General features: G+C 38.3%; 2 protein-coding genes across 2 annotated transcripts; one reads left to right on the forward strand and one right to left on the reverse strand.

The window, feature by feature from the left end:
• The first annotated feature begins 998 nt into the window (after window positions 1–998).
• stx17 (syntaxin 17) lies at window positions 999–15,285 on the forward strand. The gene is made up of 8 exons (XM_057339170.1): window positions 999–1,338; window positions 2,070–2,262; window positions 2,583–2,648; window positions 5,074–5,287; window positions 5,372–5,481; window positions 5,790–5,840; window positions 8,896–8,982; window positions 11,713–15,285. The coding sequence occupies exons 2-8, from the start codon at window positions 2,137–2,139 to the stop codon at window positions 11,956–11,958; spliced, it is 900 nt and encodes a 299-aa protein (XP_057195153.1). The 5' UTR covers window positions 999–1,338; window positions 2,070–2,136; the 3' UTR covers window positions 11,959–15,285.
• A 183-nt stretch (window positions 15,286–15,468) lies between these two features.
• On the reverse strand, window positions 15,469–26,596 carry erp44 (endoplasmic reticulum protein 44). Its single transcript, XM_057339169.1, has 11 exons — window positions 26,431–26,596; window positions 22,716–22,788; window positions 22,499–22,538; window positions 21,976–22,091; window positions 20,778–20,962; window positions 20,564–20,679; window positions 19,818–19,992; window positions 19,261–19,372; window positions 18,383–18,524; window positions 17,594–17,696; window positions 15,469–16,184 (listed from the first exon to the last, which is right to left on the reverse strand). Exons 1-11 carry the CDS (start codon window positions 26,485–26,487, stop codon window positions 16,080–16,082), a joined length of 1,224 nt encoding a protein of 407 aa, XP_057195152.1. The 5' UTR covers window positions 26,488–26,596; the 3' UTR covers window positions 15,469–16,079.
• Between the last annotated feature and the right edge of the window lie 9 nt (window positions 26,597–26,605).

The raw sequence follows: 26,605 nt of genomic DNA on the forward strand, positions 1-26,605 counted from the left end.
TTTACTGAAATTGGCCACATTAATACGGTGACCATTCATCAGTCAAGATTAGCACTTGAATGAAGAAATATTGCTCAAAATGTGTTCTTTCGTGGCTCTGGAGATTTGAGTGTCAGTTGTTTCTCAAAAAAATGAAAATAGAAACAAATGAGACAATTATTAAGATATAGTGTGAAGCTGTTAAATGAATCTAGATTGAAGTAAAATAATCTGGATTTGGGTTAATTTGACAATAAATGTTTGAATTCATGTTGAAATTTTCAATAATATTGACTTTTGATTGCAGGTTTGGTGAATCTGAGCTCAGTTTGTGACATTGTTCAGACTAATGGAGATTTAGGTCTTTTTTTCTCTGGAATTATATGAGATGCAGGAGATATAAGCAAAAGTTTCCATTTGCACCCTATTTCATCTCATTGCTGTCTAGAAGAAATTAGTGAAATGTTAAATATAGATCTCAGCTGTGATTTTTCTTTCTTATGGGATAGCAGATAATGTCCTGTTTACATTTTACAAAACAACACAATCAATACATAGACATACACACAATGATAGGCTACTGTATGTTTATTGCATGCCATTTATGACTGTAGGAGGCTGTAAAATAAAATAAAATGTGAGTCTGCTGAATATACACCTAAACAAGTAATCAATAAATTAATTTCTTTGTGGATCTATTTGATAACAATATCATAGAGAGCAGAGGAGTGATTGTCAGTCATGGAGATATGGTGGTTTGTACTATCTGTTAAAGAAGCTTCTGAAACTTGTCTGCACTGTGGCTTTTCATGCTGGTTGTGTGGGTGATATGTTTGTGACTTGTGAACTGAAATGATGGTTACATCTGTTTCTCAGTTTTTTGGTGCATACGTCTGTGGAAAATAAGCCCAAATATAAGCCTTTGGGAGAGACAAAAAAGAATAGGTAGAGAGAGAGAGAGAGAGAGAGAGCGCTGTGGGCTTCGCTTGGATTTTAGCGCTCACATGTGGTTAATCTGCTGGTGTTCCCTTAAACCGGAATCACTGATCGTCATTAGAGCGCTGAGGGAAAAGTTCTGTTACTAAATCCATTTACATTAGGCCTACTAATATATTTCAGATTCATAATAATTTAACAGATAATAATTTTCTTTCAGTCAAATTTTATAATACTCTGATCAACGCTTCTTGTCGAAAGTGTTCATTTCGTTAAGCAGATGTATAGTTCCGCACGATCGGACACATTTCGGCGTTGCACGTAGCAGAAAGCGAAACCACTGTTTACAAACACAAAGTTGGTGACAGCGACAAATATCACAAACAGCAGGATATAGCTGTTTACTGTTGTTTTGTTCGCCAGGTAAGAAAAAACAAGTCACATTACAGTCTCGACGGCGGGTTGAGTTGGGATTTGGTATGACAGGACTGAATAAAAAGTGTACAGTGTGTGAATCATGCTACTCTGGTTAAACATATAACGATACGGATAAAGCCCTGCTATTTTATAGTTTCCTTATGTTGAGTAGGGAAATGCAGTGTTGCTTGCCGTTTTATCAGTTAACATTGATAGTTTAATAGTCTTCGCGTTGTTCCTAATAGCTGGTTTATTATTGACATCTGTTGGTTTTGAACAAAATACTAGCATGGTATTGTTTTTGGTCATCTTGGATTCAAAAGTCTGAGACTACATTAAATATCTGAGATTGAGAAGTGTAAACCTGAAAATTAACATACTTTTCTTAATTAATAATAATGTGTGACACTGTCCATGTTCACTCTGTACAGCAGTTCAGATTTGCTTGCTTCCATTGAAGCACACAAGATGCTCTTTGAAACGTTCCCAAATCATACTGATAACATATATTATCGGGTTTTACACAAACAAGACCATCAACTCAAATCATGCTGTCACTACATCAAAAGGGGACATATAAACTACCATTACTTTTAACTCGATTTATTATTCAGATAACATGAACATCTTTATTCTACATTTCTCATACAGTAAATTAATATGCTTGTCTATTTCTTACTTTTTATCCAGCTTTATTTTCATATGTGAAGATGTCATTTTTGTATTCTCTTTTTCAGAACAAGACTTAGTGTGAATGGACGCTTTGAGCCTCTGACCTTATAAAAGAGGTCATACGTGACGGTCATGATGGTGGAGGAAGCTGGTAAGCTTCAGCTCCGGCGTCTGGAGCCACCCATACAGAAATTCATTAAAGTGGCCATCCCCACAGACCTAGAAAGACTGCACCTGCATCAGCACAACATAGAAAAGGTATGGACGCACATACACAGATTCTACAGTGACAGCATAGCTCACACATGGGCATCACACGCAAAATTCAGTAAACGGTCAATAGAGCCATGTGCGTGTGGTTATGAGTCAAATGCTAATTATGGTATAGTGTATCTGAAATCACAAAGTCAGCCAGTTTGGAAAGCATATAATAGGATAACATGCTGTTGCATAGCCATTGAAACTGATTGAACTTGATTGCTCAGATGATAGAGAGTTACCAGACAGGGGAGACTTTATTAAATGTCTATAAGCCGTTCAAGCTGTGTTGTGAAATTCATTGAGGTTTCCTGTCACAGTTTCAGAAAAGCAGACAGTGGGACAAACTGCATCAAGAGCACATCAACTCCAGCCGCACAGTCCAGGTATACAACACAATATACCAACAGCATCTGGTTATTATTCATTAACCTTTGAACTATCCACTTTCACACACACAGTGAGACATAATTAATATGAGTTTAGGTTCAACATGTGCTGTTTTTGGTTGCAACCAAAATAGATATTTTAAGGAATCATTCATAGAAAAAACGCCCCATGTCTTAAAAAGCTGAAGAAACGAGCGTGCTTTTCCAATTTTGTGTGTTCTTTGCATTTTTTTATTTAAACAAAAACTACAGAACTGGTTTCTGATCTGGTGGTGTTATCGATCAACATACCTGTGTGTGTCTTGTATGTAGTTCTTTACTGAAATTGGGAAGCCAGTACCTCTGTGTTGCGGAAAAAGGTGGATCTTTGTGTTTCTAGTTTTAATAGAAAATGTCGGTCCATATTATTTTTGGTTTTGTTAATGTTCTCAGGGTAGTGACTTGGTTTGAAAATATTCCCATGTGCTGCAAGACACTGGATTGTTGTTATAACATAACATCCTCAGTGATGTAATAGGCTGTTGCCGTGGTTAAAGTGCACAACAAATCTTAACATTGTAAGGTACTATTAAAGAGACAGTTCACCCGAAAAGTAAAATTCTTTCATTTATTTGCCCTCATGTCATTCCAAACCTGCATGACTTTCATTCTTCTGCAGAACACATAAGAAGATATTTTGAAGAATGTTGTTAAGTAATGGGTCCCCATTGACTTCCATTGTACGAACACAAAACCACTGAGACATTTCTCAAAATATCGTATTTTGTGTTCCACAGAAGTAAGAGTGATTTGAACAACACGAGGGTGAATAAATGATGAGTATCACAATGAATATCACAAAAAACACCATCTTTCTACCATTGATGTGAAATGTGTGTATATTAAGTAGTGTTTGTCTCAGCTCTCTGGTGTACCGTATGGTGTACGTGTGATGTTTCTTCTTTCCGTAATGACCAGACATGCATGTAACCCCTGCGTTAATGTCTCAGAGTGTCTGTCCGGGGATCTCACGGGGCAGTCCGTGGAGTGTGTTATGTGCCACATGTATGCGTGACCTTAGCACCCAGGTTTCGTCCCCCTGAGATGTCAGAGAGCTTTCCTGTGTCCACCACTGCAGAGCTTGCAAGCGTTTCTATGTCAGCGAGATGTGGACATCTGACAATAGACGGAAACAAGACAGACATTGTTAAAGCAGCTCCCCGGGGACAGAAACAGAGTGAGCAAAAACCCTTAAGATTGCTCTCATCTCAGACATATAGATGAGAGGTTGGGGTGGGAGTGGAGTGTGTTGACCCAGAATTAAGATTTATTGTGGATGTCTGTGATGTTATATGTTTGGATTGACTGTACTTGTGAATCAATCAAAGCAAGCTGAAAACTTAAGTAATATGTTTTGCATTCGTGAATCAGTTAGAAGGGATGAATCTGAACATGATTATTCAGCATGTGAAATGACTGCAGTAGAGCGGAACACTTTGATTGATCTGCTGTTAACTTTTGACCCCTCTGTTCGATTCTTATAAATTGATCTGTAATCCCTGCTAGAGGTCTGATGCCGGATCAGAGCTGAAGGGATTTAATATACTGTCAGACTTGGGCAAAATAATGAAAAGAAAATCATTCACATAAATATTTTAATACTTTTGATTTTTACACCTTGGAATCAAAAGTTGTTAGCAGTGAATGAAATTAAACATGCATTTGGGTACACTTGCTTGAAGTTTCGGACAAGTTTGATTTTTAAAAGTTTTCTATTTTATTTTATTTTTTTATTAAATTTAATAAAAAAGTAATGTATTGTGAGTGCAATCTTTATAATATATATACAGCCGCAGAAAAAATTAAGAGACCATTACAAGCACCATTTCGGTTTTTCTGAATTTACTATTTATAGGTATGTGTTTAGGTAAAATTATGATTTTTGCTTTATTCTGTGGACTACTAATAATATTTCTCCCAAATTTCAAATAAAAATACTGTTTCAATTTGCATTTATTTGCAGAAAATGAAAACTGGAGGAACAGGTCAAAATAACAGAAAAGATGCTCTTTATTTTTTCAGACCTCAAATACTGCAAAGAAAACAAGTTCATATTTACTTTAAGGAACACAACAATAATATTTGTACATGTATTTAGGAAAAGTTCGAAAATTATTTTCGAATTATTATTTTTGTGATAACCTTGGTTTTCATGTGTCTTGTCATGCTGTCAGTCTTTCACGTTGCTGTTGGATGACTTTGGCACTCCTGAGGTTTGAGTTTGTTGAAATACAACAAACACTAGACTGGAGTGGCCACAATACATCTAGAAATGCTGATTTGAAATGAAAATTTCTAATGGTCTCTTATTTTTTCCACAGCAAAAGGTGTGTAAATTCAATTATAGATTTTTTTTACCACAAAGACTGTCGTCTTTTTGCAGCAGTTGCGTTCTAACCTGCGGGAGATGGAGAAGCTGTGTGGGCGTGTGCGCAGTGCCGATGCCGCAGACCTGGAGAAACTTGTTCAGCCAATCAGAGAGCGTGCCTCAGCTGCCATACAGGAGTTTCTTAGGATGCATTCGGATGCTGTCAATAGGCCCTGCTTCCAAGAAACTGTAAGCACAGATGAGCACATTGCCACAGATACATCACACAGTATGTGTTTCTGAATGTTCACATTTTGTGAAGATTACTGTGTGTGTTTTTATAAATATTTGTCAATTCAATGTGATTGGTTAGGTGATGGTGACACAGGTGTTCCTGGTTCCACTGTTCTTCAAAAACAGCTGCTTCTACCTGAAATCCCAGTGGATCAGAACGCTGCAGAGTCCTGGGAGTCTTTAGCGGAGGTAACACACGCAGACGGAAATTCACTAAGAATTAATGGTGCTCATAAATAATGGCTTTTATTTGCACTTGCTCTTTGCATTATTTTAGCACCCGATTTAATAAAGGAATTATGCATATCACTTCAGATATTACACACATTCAGATTATAACACACATATTTGTATTAAAAAGTTGACGCAGGTCTTTGAAATTCTATGCACTAAAGTAAACATAGCTGTTTGCTCCACACACAGATGCACATATTTAAATACACAAAGTGCAGAAAGTTTGTTTGTGACGCTGTGATTTTCGCCTGATTTTTGTTTAGGATCTGCTGGAGCTGGACGGTTTAGTAAATGAGTTCTCCGCCATTGTTCATGTAAGTATCACTTTTGGGAGGGGAAGAACGGACAGGGAAAGAAAGTATTTATGGTGTTTGTATATGTGTGTGTGGACATTGATAAAGGGTACACACCAAAACCCTCAGGTTTGGTAGAGCTGACAGACAAACGGTTTTGTCTCTTGAGAGCCAACAAGGTGGTATTGATCCCATCGTTGTGTGTGTGCGTGTGATTGAGAAGGCATACAGAGATCGGTGACAGTCTGTCAGCCATGTGCTAACCAGCGAGGATTAATGAGAATCCACGCCATCTAACAGCCGTTATTGGAACAGCGCGCGGTTGTAAACTGGGTTTAGGAGATCGTGTGTGTTCTGTCATCCTGGGAAAGATGGACGTTGTTCCATTCTTGTCTGTCTCTAAAGAATTATGGAAATTAAGAGATTATGCTGAATAAAGACCCAATGATAACAAATAGGAAGAACATCACACTTCTGTCATAAATCCGAGCTCAAAGGGGACGTCATGGACAGGGCCATAGCTAGGAATACTAACTGGGAATCTTTATTATATATTCTGCTTGACCCCTTCTTGTTTTAAGACTGAATATTCCCCAGGGTGGAGGGGACCATAGATTAAAATTATATTTAAATAAAGTTTTTTATTTAAAAAAGTTGATGAAACATTGTAGAAATACTATATATAGTATATGAAATATTTTTATATACTGTAATTTTTCTTTAAATAAAGTTTTTTGTTTTAAAAAGTTGATGTATCATTGTAGAAATACTATATGTATAGTATATACAGTATATATGAAATATTTCATAAATGTTTATTTAACTGAAGGTTTTTATTTAAAAAAAGTTGATGTATCATTGTAGAGCTAAATACTATATATATAGTATACTGTATATGAAATATAAAATAATGTTCACAATTCAAAGTTTTATCCTCTGTGTATTTCAAATATTTATAAAAACTAAGCAGGTCTGTTAAAAAAATGTAATTGATCTAAATGTGGACGAACTTGACTTAATGAATATCTTTAGGGGTAACTGGAACACCAACGATGAACAGGGCCTGTCTCGTATTGCCACAAAAGTTCTGAGACAGTCACAGCTGACATTGTGCTTTATAATATAAACTGTTACAATAAGGCTACAAAAATGTCATTATCAATAAAATTGGATCTCGTTTTTTTCACCTGACACCCTGTTTGGGTTGCGATAGTTATGAAGATCAACCTTGTTAGCACTTGCGTCTCTATAGAGAACACTCCTAGGGCACACTATATAGTTGATTCCCTTAACACTGAGCCAGGGTTGCACCCATGAGGTCTCCGTGTGTGTTTCTGTGTTCTCCTGAGCATCCATGCAGCTTGTGAGCAGACGGTGCTGATTACTGACTACTCCTGAGGGGAGAGGGGGACTTCAATAGCTTTTGAACCCAGTCATTAGTGTGTGTTTTAAAATAATGTTTAGAGTGGTATGGGTTAAGTTGTTTATGAATGATTAATAAATGCTTATAGGATGTCGATTAGTGATAAATGTTTTTTGCAAAAAAATGGAAACAGGACAAACAGGTCAAAATAACAAAAAAGATTCAATGTTTGCACATCTTGAATACTGCGAAGAAAACAAGTTCATATTCATGTTTACATGTATTTTAGGATCAGTTCTAAAATGAATACATGATGGAATAAGCCAACTTTCATGCGTCATTACATTCTTGTACAGTCTTTAAAATTGTGGTTGGGTGACGTAATGTCATTCCTGAGGTTTGTTTCTTTTTTTAATTTGTGGAATGAGTTGAAAATTATACAGCTATTTATGTTAATCACACTTCTGCTATAAAACAATGGCATTTTATATAAAAAGTTATTTTTGCAATTTCGACAAACCGCAATGTCAACAATCTGGATAACACTACCTTGGTGATGTATAAATAGCTCAAATCCTCAACTATGTTAAATGCGTTACAGAAAACCAAATGTTTAAGTTCGCAAGACTTACTTAAAGATTTACTACAGCACTGGCCCGATCTGGCGAGTGACAGCTCCATCAGCTGACCCGAAACTCTCACCCTGGCCCAAGGCCAGCGGGCCATCCTTATTGTCGAGTCCTGAGAAAGCACACTTGAGACAGATTTACATACACACAAATTATTTCAAAATAAAGAGGAAAAAGATCACCAACTTTACAGTCGCCCCGAGCTGCAGAGAGCAATGCAAAGCCAGACTGGTTTTTACGCTACACATTATTGCATACTGCAAAGGGACAGGTGCCAGGTTCGAGTAACTCTGTGGATGGTGAAGGCAGATTTATTCCAGCATTCCCTATTGTGTGTGTTGTGTACACGTGTGTGTAGTGATTACTTAGGGCTCACACTGATTTAGACAGAGAGACAGCTGCCACTTTTTGAATATTTCATAGGCTTCCGACAGACCACCCAGTTACCCCCAACAACCAGCCCCCAGCTCCCTCAGAACAAGCAGCCTTACCCCCTCCCACTCACCCTTCTGCCCCAGCACACAGCAGAACGCCACTCAAACCCCCAGCCACCCACCACCAAGATTACTGAACACATCTTTGTTCAATTTTTACTGTTTATCAGTGTCATGCGGCGTGGTTTTATGATCTAAAATAGATTTAAACAGCATTCTTTTATAAATATTATGCAATAAATACTGATTTGTTTTTTTATTGCCAGTACTGATATCTAGAAAGCAAAGTGACTAATCACTGATATTATACTATTTTTTTATTATTATAATGAGCTATTTCTATCTAAATACACCGCGGGTTCCCTTAGAATTCTCCTGGTTGTTTCTATAGCCCTAAACGGACAAACTGCTCTACAGAGCACGTTTCGTAAATGCGTTATCTCCTTCAGCAAAGACGCAAAAACGTGACGACATCTTAGTCCTGTGTCAGCCGCCGTAGTGCTTCAAAAGGGAGTGAGCCGTTGGTTGCAATTTGCAATCTCACTGCTAGATGCCGCTAAATTTCACACACTGGACCATAAAAAAATAAAAAAGTTCGACGTTTTTGTCTGTGTGTGGACTGTCTGTTAATTCTCTCTTTTTCTTCTCAGGCTCAGCAGGAGAAGATTGACAGCATCGAGGCAAACGTTAGCATAGCAGCCGCTAATGTGGAGGAGGGGACCCAGAGCCTGGGGAAGGTAAGGGGAGTGGGGACACTCCCGCTAGGGGATCGATTCCACTCTACCCCCCTGCTTCACTCGGCCTACCCCACCATTGATCCACCTCAGAGCGCAAGAAAACCACAATTAGGAGAGAGAGAGAGAGAGAGAGAGAGAGAGAGGGGGGGAGGTGGTGATGGTGGCGGAAGGCACCGGGCAGAGTGGGATCGATGTATGTCGCTCGGCCCCACGCGGGCAGTCGATGTGTGTGTGCGAGCGCATGGAAGTCTAAAGAGTGTAAAAGAGAGTCTATAAACAGCATTTGAGGTCCCGCTGGGGGTTCGATACATATACACACACATACGCACTCGCTGCGGAGCGCCAACTTTTAACAGAAAAAGCATGGGAAGGGCGTAACACGTAGCCGGGGTGTGTGTGGGTATGTGTTTTATTGATCGAGTCTGAATTGAAATGTTTCTCTTTTTTGGAGTTGAGAGTTAATGCAGTTCTATTGAGTATTTGGTCTGATGCCCGTGTTGAAAGTGGACCCACGTCTGTGACTGCTGAAAAGGACAGGGGGTGGCCAACACACATATACACACACTACTAAAGACTAAAGATATTGTCCTAAGTGACATACACACACTCACTCCTTAAAGTGCTTGCTCAGGTATGTCTTGATAATAGTAACAGAGGTAATTCCTTGGTTTTTCTATGGTTATGTCCAAAACCTAATCCAGCTGCTTCGCTGCCCAGTCACAGATGGCGTTTCGCGTATGAAGATACCTTGTTTTTTTTTTAGAAGGCTTCAAGGACACCATAACATGATATGTATTGACAAACTCAAATTGGAGCGAGCTTTAGAGATAACCAAGCAAATACTTTGTGCACACGTAGCGTAGCGTGAAAGTAAGTCATACATTCAAAATAATACAAAAAATACAGTAGTGGCCAAAAGTAAGATTGCCCAATTGACATTTTCACTTTTTATTCAAATATATTATTAAAGATGTATTGAAACCTTTGTATTCATGTGGCATAGTTGTACTTGAGGTATAAACTGAAGCTCATATTTGAGAAGAATTTAAGAGCGATTGGCAAAAAATTATGCAACACATGAATTTATTTAATCAATGGACAATGGGTGGTACCCATTGACTTACATTGGTTTTGTGTCCATACAATAGAAGTGAATGGGTACAACCATTGTTTGGTTACCAACATTCTTCAAAATATCTTCTTTTATGTTCTGTGGAAGACAGAAAGTCATACAGGTTTGAAATGACAAGAGGGTGAGTAAATGATGACAGAATTTTCATTTTTGGGTGAACTATCAATTTAAAAGTTAGGAGAATGCTTACAAAATATTACTACATGAGATGATCAACAAGTATTAATATCAGATAATATTGTAGCCAATTTTGTTAAACAAAAACATTCCATGATATGCCAAAAAACTGTTCATTAAATAGCCTAAAAGTTTAGTGTTTTGTCCATTTTGTACCATATACTGTAATATGTAAGGGATAATGTACAAGCAGCCTGTTGGCTTACTTCGCGATAACAGTCGGCTGCTCGTACATTATCCTGCCGCTTATTACCCAGCTACTTGCCACATGAGAAAAAAACTGGACATGAAATGTGAATTTGAAATACTTTATTAGCTCATTTTTACCGAATGCAGACCTTCCATGAGGAAAAGCCGTTTACTTCGGTTTTAAGGTAAGTAACGACGTCACGAACAGGCAATTTGGTTTAATCATTTGTAAATATAATGTCATATGTTATTAAAATACATATTTATATTTAATTTGTCAAAAAACCTGTCAAAACGATTTGCTGCATCTGGGTTACCATGTGTTATTAGTTTTGAGAGGTTGTTATCTGGGAATAACGAACATGCAAATGTCGCGACTGGCCAATCAGAATCAAGCATTCCAACGAGCCATGTTATAAATGATACAGATTGTATATATTTGTATCATACAATATATGTTTTAATGGCTTAATCTAACCTGAGGGGGCATTGAAACATACTTTTGGCCACTACTGTATATAAAAACAGGAGTATGGGATATAGGTAGCAGTTAATGTATTCATGTTGCCATCAGAAACTGACTACATGGAGGCATCTTTATAGACTGGTATTATATGGTATTAAACGTTGGATTCTGATGTGGCCTTCCTGCTTTCGTATACTCTCATCTCTGTTTGAGCATAATGAACGGCTCTGTTAACCCTGCCTTGTGAAGATGATTAGATGACAGAAAGAGAGGATAAGAAGGAAAGAAGTTGAGACGAGAGGAAAGGTGGCATTTGATGGACGCCCCTGCCTTTAAAGTTTACATATCTGAAAAGCACTGAAATTGTACATGCGCGTACCATGGGGTCTGTCTTCATGCACTAATTAAAGTACACTTTGACTAAAGGGAGTTTCTCTTTTTACCTGATATCAATAATTTACCAGCTATGGTTTGATCTGCAGACAGGGAATATGAAATTGAATGGTTTTTTTTAATCTCTGATTATTATTGCGTGTTTATTTATGCATATGTTTCTGTTTGGCTGGACATGAAAGACATACGGATAATTGTTTGGTTATCATAAAAACAGCACCTGAAAGGCGCATTAGTTCAAATGCTACTAGTTGGAGGTTGATGCCACATAAACATAAGCATTTCTCATGTGTCTGAACGATGCACCTTGAATGTGTGTTTTTTGAAAATGACCATTTACTGCCATTTTTCATCTCGCTTTGTTTATCCTCAGGCAGCCCGTTCGAAGCTGGCGGTTTTGCCGGTAGCCGGTGCATTCGTGGGGGGAGTGCTGGGGGGACCGCTGGGACTGTTAGCAGGGTTTAAAGTGGCGGGGGTCGCTGCTGCCGTTGGGGGTGGACTGCTCGGTTTCGCCGGGGGCAACCTGATCCAGCGAAAGAGGAAAGATCGAATCGAGGGGCATCTGCAACAGCTCAAAAGCAACAACAACAGTAACAACGACCACGAACATAGTCAATAACACACTCAAAGCACATTTGTTTTTGTAGACAGAACACGGAGGAGCTGGCGACCCACACACTTTCAGACAAAAACACCATACCCTCAACATACATAACCCAGAAAACATAACCACAACTGCAGAGGAACTCCTACATGCAATGCAAACACGCACATGCATGGGAACATGCTGCACCAAGTGGACTGGCTGATTTTCCTTACATTAAACCGCCTTAATTCATCAACCTCCTCTGTGCCAAAGCAAAGAAGGCCTTATTCCATCTCATCTGTGGCCAAACTGCTGATTTTGTCATTTGATATTAGCATTAAAAATGTGAATAATTATAGGTGATTGTTGTGTAAGGACTATGTGAATTTTGGTATTTTTAAATAATTATTGATTACAGAGATGTACAACAAGATCGGTTATATATACTGAGCAGCTTCAGAATAGAGGACCAGCTTATTGTAACTAATCAAGCGTCATGGCCTGATTTAACTCATTTAAAGGGGCAGTTCACCCAAAAATTGTTATAATTTTCTCACCCTCAAGTTGTTCCAAATCTGTATCAATTTCTTTGTTCTGATAAACACAGAAAAATTATTTGGTAGAAAGCTTGTAACCAAACAGTTTTTGGCCACCATTGACTCCCATAGTAGGAAAAATTACAATGGTAGTCAAAAGTGCCCCAGAACTGTTTGCTTTCCTACATTCTTCAAAATATCTTCTTTTTGTTTAACAAAACAAAGACATTTATAAAGCAAGTTTTCCTACTATGGTTGTTAATGGTGGCCAAGAACTGTTTGGTTACAAGCATTCTTCCAAATATCTTTCTTTGTGTTCAGCAGAACCAAGAAATTTATACAGATTTGGAACAATTTGAGGGTGAGTAAATGATGACATCATTTTCATTTTGGGTGAACTGTTCCTTTAACAACGTTTTGCTAGGCTGCTAACAGTGTACTTTACAAATGATCAAAGTACCCAAAATACCCACATGCTGTATTGTAACTATGATGGGGTTCTTTTTCCATTTTGTTTTTGGGAAGGTATATAATTGAAATATTGATGATCTGCAGCACTGTTGGGAATGGGATTGAAGACGAAGTGTAATAGTGGCCAATTACATCTCTTTCCTCTATAACACTATTAACACGTGGTACTAAATGATAATTAACAGCTAGCCACTGTAGAGTTTAGAGATAATTGTCACAAATTATCAGTTATTTTGCCTTAACTTCGTGATATTTCACCCAAAAATGAAAATTCTGTCATCATTTACTCAGCCTCTTGTCATTTCAAACATGTATGATTTTTTTTCCTTCTGCAGAACACAAAAGATGATATTTTGAAAAACTTGCATTGGTTTTGTGTCCATACAATAGAAGTGAATGGGGGCCAGTGCTGTTCTGTAACCAAATTTCTTCAAAATATCTTCTTTTGTGTTCTGCAGAAGAAATAAAGTCATAAAGGTTTGAAATGACAAGAGGGTGAGTAAATGAAGAAAGAATATTTATTTTTGGGTGAACTATCCCTTTAATTGTGATACTTAACATTAAACATTTCCGATATCGAAGAAAATCTCAGGCTGCTTAGACAATTTTATTTGTAACACTTTTTATATGATAAGCTATCGTAATGGATGTCAATCAAAACTGAAATTGTTTTATTCTTACCATTATTGGTCTTTATGGCAATACGTATAACACTTATGAAACGTGTGATTTATAGCTACAAGTATTTACCAGACAAGTTATAATAAAAGTCACCCAGTAATAAATCATTGTTGCACATGAGGAAGAATTGTTTTTTGGCATAATGTTTGTGATGTTAGTAATGTTGTGGTGAGAAAAAAAACCTACAAAAATAATGATATAAATGATGCCTCATATAATCTGTCATTTCTTTATTATTTTTTGGTTTTGTTTGCAAGCGATGCATCTCACAACAGTGTTTTTGTCGAGATGTATATGATTGATACAGCTCAGGTGAAAAATCCTCATAAAGGTTTATTGTTGTCCAGGCTGCTCATGTCTTTGTGTACCGCTGCTACTATTGGGATGAAGGAATAGGTGATAGATTTTGGTGAGGTTTCCCTGTAAGGCTTTGATAACGCAGGCCTCCGAGAGGCAAATCTAATACTGAAATCAATGCAGTGTGAGAGCTCCTTCAGCACAAACAACATTTAAATGTTATTTGATTATAGTCCTGAAGGACTGGCAGCAAAGCTGAACAATAGCCTTTTGTGGTTTATCGATCCTTATTTTAGTCGCACTTGTCAAAAACAGGAAAATAAAACACTGCGTTGTCCAACGGTAGCTCCATCGTGTCCTTTTTTGTATTTGCTTTGTGTGTGACTGATTCAGAATCAGTTATAGTTACATTATTTCTGTAGTAATTAACACTTTTTATTTTTTATTTTGTTTACATCTGCCTCACTATAAACAACCCCCAGTCTCACGCATTAGGGCTGGTTTTGTTTTGTGGGGTGTGCGGGGATCCCCCCACAAACACAAAACCCGGTCTGAGAGGCACGCCGGCCCCCACGCCTTCCTCATAACACAACACGCTGGACTTCCCCTACGAAGGGACGAGCGAGCGTGTCCTCAGCAGCACATGTAAGCCACTCTGTGCGTGATACGCGAGTGCTGAGCCATGCATGTGTTTGACTGCTCGGGAGGGAAAGTCCCAGATGACTGACCTGAACAAAGAAAGCAATGTGCTGCACTTTCTATATACTGCCCGTATGTACTCAAATGGAAAATATAGCAGGCCATCTGTGGTGCGCTGTGATGTAATCTCCATAGGCGATGTCATGTCATGGGTTTCTGCTGTGGGTGGGAAGATGTTACATGACGTCAGGGACCGTTTTTGTAGTCTCACTGAAACACCCACTTCTTATCATTTCCATTTTACTATAAAGGAGTAACTAAAGATGATAAAGGCCATCTTTGATGTCTGCAAGAAAGGATGTGGAAAAACCATGGTTACAGTGCGTCAGCCTCACTGCAAGGTATAAAGTTTGTAGTTATAGAAAGCTACATATTTTGTGTCTTTTTGGTGATATTACAGTTTTTCAAGTTTTTAGCCTATCAGTAGCCTGTCTGCTAGTTTGGCTTTTTTTGTGGCACATTTCGAACACATTTGAAATGAAAATTCATTAATCATTTATTCACCCTTATGCCATCCAAAACCTGTATGTGACTCTTTCTTTTGTGGAACACAAAAAAGATATTTTGAGAATCGTTTCACTGGTTGTTTTATACAATGGATGTCAATGAGTGATAATGTGCTACACTATTACGTGATACTCTTTTGAAACTATTTTACATTTTTATAACTCGTCTTTCAAAGTACAGATGAAATGTCATGTTTCCCTGTTGAGTGGAAAAGTGAATTAAGAGAAAAATTGCAGCGATGAAACACACTAACAAAGCAAAATCTTGTAAAATGTTTTTAATTTACTTCTTTTGGTTTCCTTGTCCCCTCTGAGATGACAAATGTACAAATAATCCCCACCCCTCTAAACCAAACCCCCACCCCTGACCAATCCCCAGGTGGAATAGGCCGATATGAGACTAGTGAGTCTGGATCTTCGAGAGCGTGAATTTGACCAAATCCGGAACATTACAGTACATACAAATACAGACTAATAAGCACATGTAACATACATGTGCACACACACACGCACACACGCATACACATACTGGGCACGCTCTGTTGAGGACTGGAGTGAAACCCCACAGGTTGACTGCAGATTTGTTCTTAGACTACATTTTCCCAAGATTCCACTCGCTCACACTCAAGATCCATAGTCAACTTAATGCACGTTCCCAACAAAGAGGGCCACCGTTGTACCAATATCTTCCTACAAAAAAGGGGGCCTTGGGCTGACAAAATGTAGGGACAAAAAAAGTAATGTTTTTAATTTAGACAAGACTGAGCCACAGAGCACAAACATATTTACAAGCTCCAAAAACAAAAGTAAAAACGCTCCTCTTCATTCCCCACCCCCAAAAAAACCTCAGGGGTTCACCTTCTCACTTTTTTTATCTAAAATAAAAATTATGAAAATAGAGGTTGTGCAGTCAGCGGCAGTGCTGTGTATGCATTGGCTGACTGCTGGGTTGGGTCTTGATGTGTCACAGCTCGTCCCGGTCCCTGAGGATGGTGTAGCGTGTCTCGCTGGGCGCCAACTTCTGGAATGAACTCTCTGGGGGATTACTGGCCACCTCTCTATCATCCTCCTGTTGAAACACCACAGGTGTAAGGAATGTGCCAAACAACATATATTAAAAATCAATTCGTCTAAAGTTGGACTGAATGAGTTCATTTTGATTATTTTTAACAACTAGATGACCAATAAGATCCTTCCATAAAATACAGATCTGATAAGAATCATGTTGGTGTCTGCAGACTGTTAAGCATCAAGGCCACAGAGTTCATTCTGCAGCACACTAACTCAAATGTCAGCACACGCATTTCATTCAGACATCATCTTAATTAATGTATGTCTGCATTAATTACTTTAGATTAACACATTCTTTTCAGAGATATGGTCTAGGGAGCGTGCTGAACTCCCAACCTCAGTAAAGCGTTCTTCATAATAGGACACTTTAATCAGTGCAGAGGGGACAACGCTGATTTTTAGCCAAATGTCACCTCGATATATACAAGCAAAACAGAAAATGACTGCTAACTACTTAATATGGCATAATGATGAGCCGTATATACAATCCAGAATTGTGCAAAAACTCCATAACAGGCATTAACGTTTCATTTTAAAATTGTTCAACGTTTTTTAGTTATGTAAGTTTTCTACAGATTAATCAATGTGTCCGATGGATGTATTTGACTGTTGCTTTACATTTTGTCATTTCTTGCAGTCACTCGACCCATAAGCTTTTTATAAGTTGCAAGTCACATAAGAAAAGTTTAACTATTTTTTTATTTATAAAAAAGCCCTTTAAATTTGTATGCATTTTGTATCCATGTTTTATTATTCATTCACTGAAAAAAGCTCTCCAATATACTGTTAGCAATACTGTACGATTTTAAACATTTTATATTTATAGACGGTTGGACGCACGCATCTGGCCCAAAGTTAACTTGCGGTCTGTGTTTGTTTATCGGTCTGGCTGATTGTATTACTATTTATATTTGAATCCATTTATATTAATCTTAATTTATATGAATATTTTATTGTATAATAACTGTATTAAATAAACAATTTGTTGAATGGGTTGTTGCATTTAAGTTTAGTCAATTAACAGTTCTTATACTGGTAACCCAAAATAATACAGGCTAGACAAACTTTTAACTTGCTAGCTAATGTTATTTACTTGTTATTTCTTTTGCTTGTTATCAGAAATAATCTGCAGGGCCTCTATTACATGTGGATGTGTACCGGAAGTTAAGTTTGGGCCACAAAAGCATGCATGCGAGGTAACGTTTGTGTTGTTGCGTTGATTTACAGTCCTTGGTGTGAACATGCCTTTAGAGTTGTCACTGGATTTTGATCAGTGTAAAATATTTGTACGTTAGAAAAAGTAACACAATTACTGTATTTTCACGGTTGATCATTTTAAAGGACTAGTGTCCACCCAAATACAAACTGCAAAAAAGCCAGCTGAAGTCATGTTCAGTGAACTCTGACCTGTCCTGGAGTGCTGTCTGTGGGGTCAGGGCCGTGATGAAACTCTCTGTGCAACTTTCCTGAGTGCAGGTCCAATACAAACTGCCTCAGCTTTCCTGGAAACCTGTACATGAACACAAGGCATCATAAACCAGTCGTTCAACGGACAACAAATAAAAACAACAACAAAACAGGCAAACATGAGCCGCATCATTGATTTAAGAGTGATCAGATAAGAGTCTCGAGAAAGCCGACAGTCTCCAAAAGCACAGCAATCTAACAAGATCATGACATCATCTGCACTGTCAGAGATGCCATGGATACGTTAACACCCCTGGCTAATCAGCTACATCAAAGACTGAAGAGAGGCAGGGCTGATAAGGCCATGATTGGATAATGGGATATATGTAGAGATATTACCCTCAAAATTTGGTAATGAAATAAGGCGTGCGCTGAATTATAATCCATCCTGTCATATACAACCTCTGGTGTCATAAATAATTATTATACTGTAATAACATGGTTATAAACAAACGAAAATTTAAGTAATACTTTCACACTCATGTATTAAAGCTATAGAGTCAGGAGTTAATTGACTAAACAGGTTAAAAGACGACCCCTGAAGCCTGTTCTCTGTTAAACAGTTTTTTTTGTGGGTAGGTGTGTGTGTTTGTGTTCCTTTGGGGCTGAGTCTACAATCATTGTTTAATTGGTAGGTGTCTGGAACAAGAGATAACCTGCAGGGAGGGAGGCTGAAATATCTCAACATTAAACACACAGAAAGCCAATATGGACAACTGAAATACTTACGCGAGATCGCTGAATTCTGGGAAGACATACATGTGGCGGAAACTATCAATGGCAATTACAGGGCAGTCGGCGGGGGTCTTCTGAATGTGCAGCAGAGGGTGTCGGAACTTTTCACAGTCAGCATGAAGGAAGTTTATAGAACCTGAGAGGGAGAGAGAGATTTTAAATGAATTCAGATGTGCTTTTTATACATATACAGTAAATTAAGAGACCACTTCAAAATTATTATAAATTATATTAAAGAATGATCATTTTTGTTTCATTCTGTGAACTACTCCCAAATTTCAAATAAAAATATTGTTTCTATTTGCAGAAAATAAAATTGGAGAAACAGGTAAAAAAACCCAGAAAACATGCTCAGCATTGTTTCAGACCTCTTTTAAGCACTAAAACTGTAATATTTGTACATGTATTTAGGAAAAGTTAAAAAAAAAATGTATGTGATAACCTCGATTTTAACAGTTTTCATGTGTCTTGTCATGCTGTCAGTCATTCACATTACTTTTTGGTTGACTTTGTCACTCCTGACGTTTGATTTTGTTAATTTGTTTTGACTCAACAGACACTGGACTGAAATGGACATAATAGGCTTGGCTACATTTAGAAATGCTGATTAAATGAAACTTTGGAATGGTCTCGTATTTTTTTGTGTCTGTATATTGTGGCTGGTTGCTTTACATATAAGTCAGACAATCTCTTCCTGTAAGTGGGTGGTTCTTGGCCAAAGTAAGCTGTTAGTTAAAGGTCTTGTTGCATGCAGCTAGCTTTGGGTTTTAAAACAGCCAAAATTTGCATTGCACAAGATGAAAAGTTTCTCATCCTGTTGTTCTACAAAATGCTGACTACTGATGTTGACCTCCCCGTGACTCCGTACATACCCTTTTCACTGATCAGCTGGCGGGCAACTTCCTGCTGAAACTTCTCCAGGCTCTCCGTGTCGTCCTTCAGATGGAAGAGGATCAGGAACGGGAGGCCTTCCTCCGTCAGTTCCTTCACACACACAAACACACGTGTCCATCAGTGTTCATTCCTGAGATTTACAAGTCTGCTGGAGGATATGCATGGCACAGCTGAGAATGGGCGGGCCAGCGGTGCAAATCGTGCGGAATCTGCCCCGTCGCCAAGTGACAGACAGAGAAGCTTTGAAAAGTTCAAAACAATTCAAAACATGTGGTCGAGTAAATCAAAAGGAAAAACCCACACCCACTAAAGGACATGGCATGTGGACTACTTTAAAACACAAACACACTTGAAACGCACACACTCGGATGTGCTCGAGTGTGGGAAAAGTACACTGAGGGGGAGGGGACTTTTCTTATGCAAATGACGAATCTAACGTTGGGCTGTGCACAAATCAAAATGCAGACAAAACGGAACAAATGCACGAGACAATAATACACGCAGACAAAAATAAAGATGAACAGTGAAATGATACCTCTCCGTTTTCAAAGGTGATTTCTCGGACTAACGGCACACACTTGTCCTGCGACCAGGCGTAACTCAGGTCAAAGTTTGTGAGTGAGCCCATGTAGACCATGTCAGGAGCGTTCTCTCCAATTGGCTTATAAATAATATTATCACCGCTGAATCTCTCTGGCTTAGAAACCTCACTAAAAAGGCAAAAAAGAACAATTATTACAAGTCGTTGTATACATGCATGCTGTTTGTTTTTCTGTAAAATGCAGGATTTTTTAAGAATCATTTTCAACAGTTTATTTTGTCTTGTCTTGTCTTTCGAGCTTCAAACTATGCAAAACATCACTATTAAAGAACCACAAAAGTCATCAATGTAACTCGTGTTAGATTTCAAGTCTTCTGAAACCACTCAACAGCTGAAAATATAAGGCATCATTCACTAAAACTCGCTCTACTTCAGCTCTCTTTCACATATCTTTGTTTCACATATTCGAACTAGTGCAGTTTGGTTATGACACATACAAAAACCGATGCAGTTTGGCATCATAGATGTAAAATAGAGCCGCACCGTTTTTCAATCTGAATGTTACATTTTAGCGCTTCAGAATATTCAATGTACTATGTAGGCGACTTTTACAGTGTTTTTCGTTCTTGCTTTTTGGTACTTGACATATATGGTCTTCGTGAACTATTGTCGTATTGTGTTTGATTCTGCAATATTCTAAGGGTGACAGTTTCATTTTTTTGGGTAAACAGTTCCCTTACCCAAAAGCTGCCAGAAAAACACAGTCATCTCTCAGGATGTTGGCCACTTTCTCATAGGTATGATAGTTTTCTGAGTCTTTCTGCTCTATGTAACCAATGATGGTGCGTTTACTCCTCTGAAAGAGATGGGGAAAATTAAGATGACATGGCAGTGAACTCCTCTCAGGAGTGGTAATCCAGGCTCTGCTGTTCTTTGTGATTGTGAAATACTCACGTCTAAAGTGCTGATCTCCTCCAGATTCTGAAGCTCTCTGATTGGATCCACTTTCTGCTGGCGGATGAAATCAGCGATGGCGGTCACTGACCTTTGACCCCTGTACTCTCGCTTCATCATCATGCCATTCCTAAACAGCTTCAGCGTGGGGTACTTGCTTATCCTGTAGCGCTGGGCTATGTCAGCTATAAAAAATACAGAATGAGGTGCCATGAGTTTTCCGGTCACACTACTTTTTGTTTGGCTTTTAACACATCGATTAGAAAGCTTAAAAACATTACTTTTGAACAAAATGTTCAGGAATTGTGTTGTAAAGGAGAACACTTGAGCATGCTCTGCTTAAAGGAACAGTCATCATTTACACACCCTTGAGTTGTTCCAAATCTGTATACATTTTTTTGTTCTCATGAACAAAGAGAAAGATATTTGGAAGAATGCTTGTAACCAAACAGTTCTTGGCCACCACTGACAACCACAGTAGGAAAAACTGCTTGATAAATGTATTTGTTCTGTTGAACGCAAAAGAAGATATTTTGAAGAATGTGAGAAAGCAAACAGCTCTGGGGCACTTTTAACCATTGTAACTGTTCCTACTATGGTAGTCATTGGTGGCCAAGAAGTGTTTGGTTATAAGCATTCTTCCAAATATCTTTCTCTGTGTTCATCAGAACAAAGAAATTGATACAGATTTGGAACAACTTGAGGGTGAGGAAATGATGACAGAATTTTTATTTTTGGGTGAACTGTCCCTTTAAGCAAACAAAAACCATTTCCAGTGTTTAAAGTTATATGAGGGACAGACTATAGATAAAGGTCAGAAGTCAATACAGAGCGCAAAAAGATAAAGAGAGGAAAGAACTAAAAGAAAGAAAGTAGAGGAGAGAACGAGAGAATGTAAGGAAAGGGGGAGGGCTGAGACATGAAAGTAAACTAATGTGGGGGGTAAATACTCCAAAGCCGATCGGCTGGAATCAGTCATGAGCGCGCTCTCTCTCACACACACACGCACGCACACACACACACACACACACACACACACACCCACGCTGTGGGGTATCTTTGAGCCGACTTGACTTCACAGAAGATGCAGTTTTATCATTAAACCTTCAAACACTTTACAAGACATCAATAATTCTGTTTAATTTGCTTTATCTCAAAGGCTGAACGAATGTGTGTGTGTGTGTGTGTATAAACTCACAGTGCTGGTCACAGTCCACCCGCGCAAACACCACCTGTGTAGCGTCTGGATATTCCTCCCGCACTATATTCGACGCCTCCTCAAATATAGGATGAAGCATCTGACTGAATCGACACCTGCAAAAAAAAATCTAAAATGAGCTCAGAATATTTTTCGAGACAAATAAAAGATTTTATATATTTTTTTATTGTGTTGCTAGATAATGCTGAAATGAATCATTAACCACGGTCTCAAGTCTTATCCTACACAGATGTGGTAGTTTCATGACTCTAACTTCTGAATCATCCTGAAATCATATTGGTTTATTCACCATAACATCATAGCAACTGTTAAATGTAAACCAAATTTCTTATGTCATCCTTAAATATAATTTAGGCAATTATTCTGGAAGCACCCAACGGACACATACAGCAACAATTTTGCTATTATTGAAATCCATTTAATGCACAGATTAATTAAAAAATGAACAATAACTATCTCTCTAATGATGCACACATCTGGAGGCGGCAGACAGACCACTCACCAGTCTGCATAGAAGTTGACTAGAGCCACCCCTGCATTGTCTGTGGAGAGAAACGTGTGGTTTAATTTCAGCTGAATTACTACAATGACAAAGCACCGTTAGATAACTCACAACGAGACTCAAACACACACACCCACGTGCCTTACACAGGTGCGGCAGCTGTCTGATGAAGTCACAGCCTACACCAAACACACAAACACACATACTGAGTACTCACTAAGGATGTCATCGATGTTTCCAGAATCCAGACTGGTTATCTCCCCTCGTCCTGGACTATACAGACCCGTTACCTGGCAACAACAGATTAAATTATAAACCTGTTTCAGTACTTTGGGTATGTGTGCGTGAGCAATAACAATAACAGTGCTTGTAAAGGATCAATATTGAGGGAATACTGATAATCTATAATCAAACTCTCATTTAAAGGGATACTTCACCCAAAAATGAATATTCCGTCACAAATGACGTACCCTCTAGTTGTTCCAAACCTGTCAAACTCTCAGTTGCTTACAAATGTCTTTGTGTTCAACCGAAGAAATAATTTTTTACAAATTTGGAACAACTAGAAGGTGAGTAATTCATTACAGAATCTCTTTAAAAACACTGCCCCCATGTCACTTTTTAAAAATACTTCAGTTCACCCAAAAATAAACTACATTTTCCTTTGAGTTGTAATTGAAGAAAGTTTCAAAACAGTTCATGTGTTTCTTTTGAAAAGCTAATGACAGCTCCATGACATATGTCACTGCAAACACAGATACACAAATAGGAAAAACACACACACGACAAGGAAGGACATAAATAGGCTTCATGCAAAACTTTTAAACAAGTACAATAACCCTATAGAAAACTGAGCTGTCCAGAAACACTGGACACGAAGATTCATTACAAAACATGCTTTACAATATATAAAATGATTGACAATCAATAATACGAGGCTTTGAGATTGAACCCTTGCAAAAGCACAACAAACATTTCATTTTTATACTCATTTGGAGTGTTTTTATCTCATTGTTGATTCAACACATTTGCTGTTTCAGGGTCATTCACTGAATATGTTAAATTTAATAATCGCCACGAGCCGAGTGCATTTTTAGTACACACTGTTTTAAGTCTCTACGCAAACAACATGAACTGCTCAACACGATTCCTGAAAAATGCACGATTTGTCTGTAACAACTAGTCTAGACAATATTTCTGTCATTGTGATACAACACCTACTGTATTCGTGTAGCTTTTGCCACTAGACAGACTTCAATCTTCCCTCTGCCTTTTTATCAAGCATCAATCTGCTTCACCTGCGATGACCTTTAATAAACAGAAATCATTTTCCAAATTCTTATGACTCCCCCTGTAATAGGAAAGTACATGCTGGCTACACTAAATTCACTGACATTTTTAAAGAGTCAAAATCTTAGTAATACTGGAAACTTTAGATTGAATTTAAACGTTATCCTTTAGTCATGTGATGTCTAGATCACTGTGGCTGACGGTATGAATAATCTTGTGAATTTATGTTACTATTACTCTGATGATCATATCACTGCAATGATTAGACTATTCATGTCCACTGAAGCTGTAATGACACACACAGCTATCAGATGTACTGTATTTGATAAGGATTCAGGAGATACCCTGACTCGTGCCACATGTTAAGAGCAGTTGCTGACATGTTTGGTGAGTTTCCTTATACCACTCCATCCTGTTTGACTTTGAAGACACCAAGGAGGCCATCTACCCTCCTTGAATAAACACAGAGACAAATGGTGACAAATGGATACTGCTTGATCTATGGTTATTATTTGATGCTTACCTCCTTAAAGTTAAAATGACCACACATTAATTCATTAATCTCTGTCTCTTTATTATGTTAATTATCGTCATGTCTATCAAAAACGTATGACTCTCAGACCTTGGTCCACTTTCATTTAGTAATATAAAATTCTTTAAAACCTTGCGGATTTGCAATGACATATGACTAAATAAATGATGACAATTCTCATTTTAGGCAAACTGTCTTTATTGTCCATTATGTCTAATAATGAACCTGTTGAAGCCTCATCATTTTGATTAAAATCATATCCAACAAAACACACATACAAAAAATTGGCAGCTCCTACACCATGCTGCCTAAAATCATTGGCTAATCTCTCAGATCTCCAACTGTCACACCACACAGCCACATAAACAAAACAAACACATCACTCCATATGGGCTGATCTCAAACATTCAGATCACCAAGCACAATACCACACAGCTAGACCCAACACAGGCAATGGTTTCAGAAATCTGTACCCATGTATATCCAACTCATACTGAAAATTAACATTGCAAATGTGTTTCCCATGGCGCGCATACTGTAAATGGGGACTTTAAGAGGTTTGACCGGCTTGTTAAAGTACAGTTCACTTCCTGAAACGAGAAGTACTTTTCTTTTGTACGCAGCAGTTCGTGTGTAAAACACAAGGTTAATGTAACATTTGTTCAAGACCTGTGGCCTCGAGTATAAAACTTTGCATGGAATTCAGCCTTAAAGTGTGTACAGTCAAGAATCCAACACCATGCTCCATGTGTACAGCGAGACTCAAATAATCTCCTAAATGACTCTATACAATTCAATTCTAAGGCACTGCCTTTCTGTACGAGAACACAAAGTTCAACTAAGTATTTCACCCAGTCTGATTTATTATTTCATTTGCCAGAACAAGACGTGAGCTATAATCACACAGTTCAAAAACAAAGTCAGATTCATAAGAATGTATATAACATGTCAGCCCTTGCTTTTTTAAAATGTTAAATAAGGAATTTGACTTCAATCTCAAAACAACAACAAATGCTCTGTTGTGATGTTTATTATGTTCAGATATACGTTTTCTTGTTTCAATTTTATTAGAAAATAACTTCAGGTTTCCCATTAATTATGAAAATAACATCACGATTCAAGCTTGTTAAAGCCCATTTGCAGCAAAGGCACCGCTGCTGTGGCTTTCACATCACGCTGTGATAAGCGGAGCAGCGCAGACCGCTTCCGGGTTGACAGCCAATAGGATTCGGCCACAACAGAGAACTTTACCAACCGGCTTCTCCCCTGCGGTGTCAGTGGAGGGACACCAAACGCATTCCAAAATATTTCTATTTTACTTTAGGTCTCTAAACATCAATGCTGACAGCTTTATATCGTATTGTACGTATTGCTAAAGTGTTTATTATTAGTTGAATAAGAGTCACGTCAGAATCTATCTGTTGACACCCGGAAACTTTTCAGCTATGAATGGGAAAAGGACGCATGCGGCTCGCACCCTCCTCGATATCGACATGTTACATGTAATAAGTAAACCCCCGTAAGCTTTAAAAGTAACCTGTATTGAGTTTAGATGTGTAGTTTGTCCGCGAGTGACCTGGTGGCATCTCTTGCCTTCACCGCTTACATAATTTTCTACACTGAAACCAAACAATCCACTGGCCAGTTAAACACTTTCAACGAAACTGCTCAAAATGTAGGTTTTATGATACAGGGGCCCTTGGTCTGCCTACAAACACAGTAAATTACGTTATTCGTAGGCAATATCTTGCGAGTATCTCCTTCATTTTGGTTACGCATTAACTAGTTGACCCGCAACTCTCAAAACGTCCCACACTTGCAGCTTCTACAAGTCCGGTTACTGTGATAGCTGTTAGCTACATTAGCCAGCTGTCCTGCACTTTCTGAGCTATCCGTGGTTAACATACATTCATTAAACCACACCAGACATTAAGAACCATCATAATTGATTCGTTGGTTCAATTCTGAAGACCCTCTTGCAATGACTCGTTAAATAACGATGTTATTCAAGAGCATCAAATCCACATAACGTTACCCTCACAACGGCTAACGTTTTATGAGCTAGCACAAGCACACCTGCAAGTGTTAGGGGAAATGCTCAGCCACGTACCAGTAGAAGGGTGAAGTAATGCAGTTCGGAAGCGGGTATGATTGATGATAATTTCATTGTATAGTGGTGTTGGTTGAGGTTGCGCTGTTGTTGGATCTCTCCAGTCTCTCGATACCACCTCCTTCTCGTCTGCTGCAGGAAACAGGCAGCACATACGGCCAGGACTCCGGGAACT

Source organism: Triplophysa rosa, linkage group LG8 (genome assembly GCF_024868665.1).
Source record: "Triplophysa rosa linkage group LG8, Trosa_1v2, whole genome shotgun sequence".
Taxonomy (NCBI): Eukaryota; Metazoa; Chordata; class Actinopteri; order Cypriniformes; family Nemacheilidae; genus Triplophysa; species Triplophysa rosa.

What these genes read in the sequence shown, in the direction of transcription:
- stx17 (XM_057339170.1), top strand. Translation starts at nt 2,137, where the DNA reads ATGATGGTGGAGGAAGCTGGTAAGCTTCAGCTCCGGCGTCTGGAGCCA. An exon ending in AGTTCTCCGCCATTGTTCAT is followed by an intron (nt 5,841 to 8,895) that starts GTAAGTATCACT and finishes TTTTCTTCTCAG; the next exon opens with GCTCAGCAGGAGAAGATTGA. An exon ending in GGACCCAGAGCCTGGGGAAG is followed by an intron (nt 8,983 to 11,712) that starts GTAAGGGGAGTG and finishes GTTTATCCTCAG; the next exon opens with GCAGCCCGTTCGAAGCTGGC.
- erp44 (XM_057339169.1), bottom strand. Translation starts at nt 26,487, where the DNA reads ATGAAATTATCATCAATCATACCCGCTTCCGAACTGCATTACTTCACC. An exon ending in AAACATCGATGACATCCTTA is followed by an intron (nt 22,539 to 22,715) that starts GTGAGTACTCAG and finishes TTCTCTCCACAG; the next exon opens with ACAATGCAGGGGTGGCTCTA. An exon ending in CAGACAGCACTCCAGGACAG is followed by an intron (nt 16,185 to 17,593) that starts GTCAGAGTTCAC and finishes GTGTTTCAACAG; the next exon opens with GAGGATGATAGAGAGGTGGC.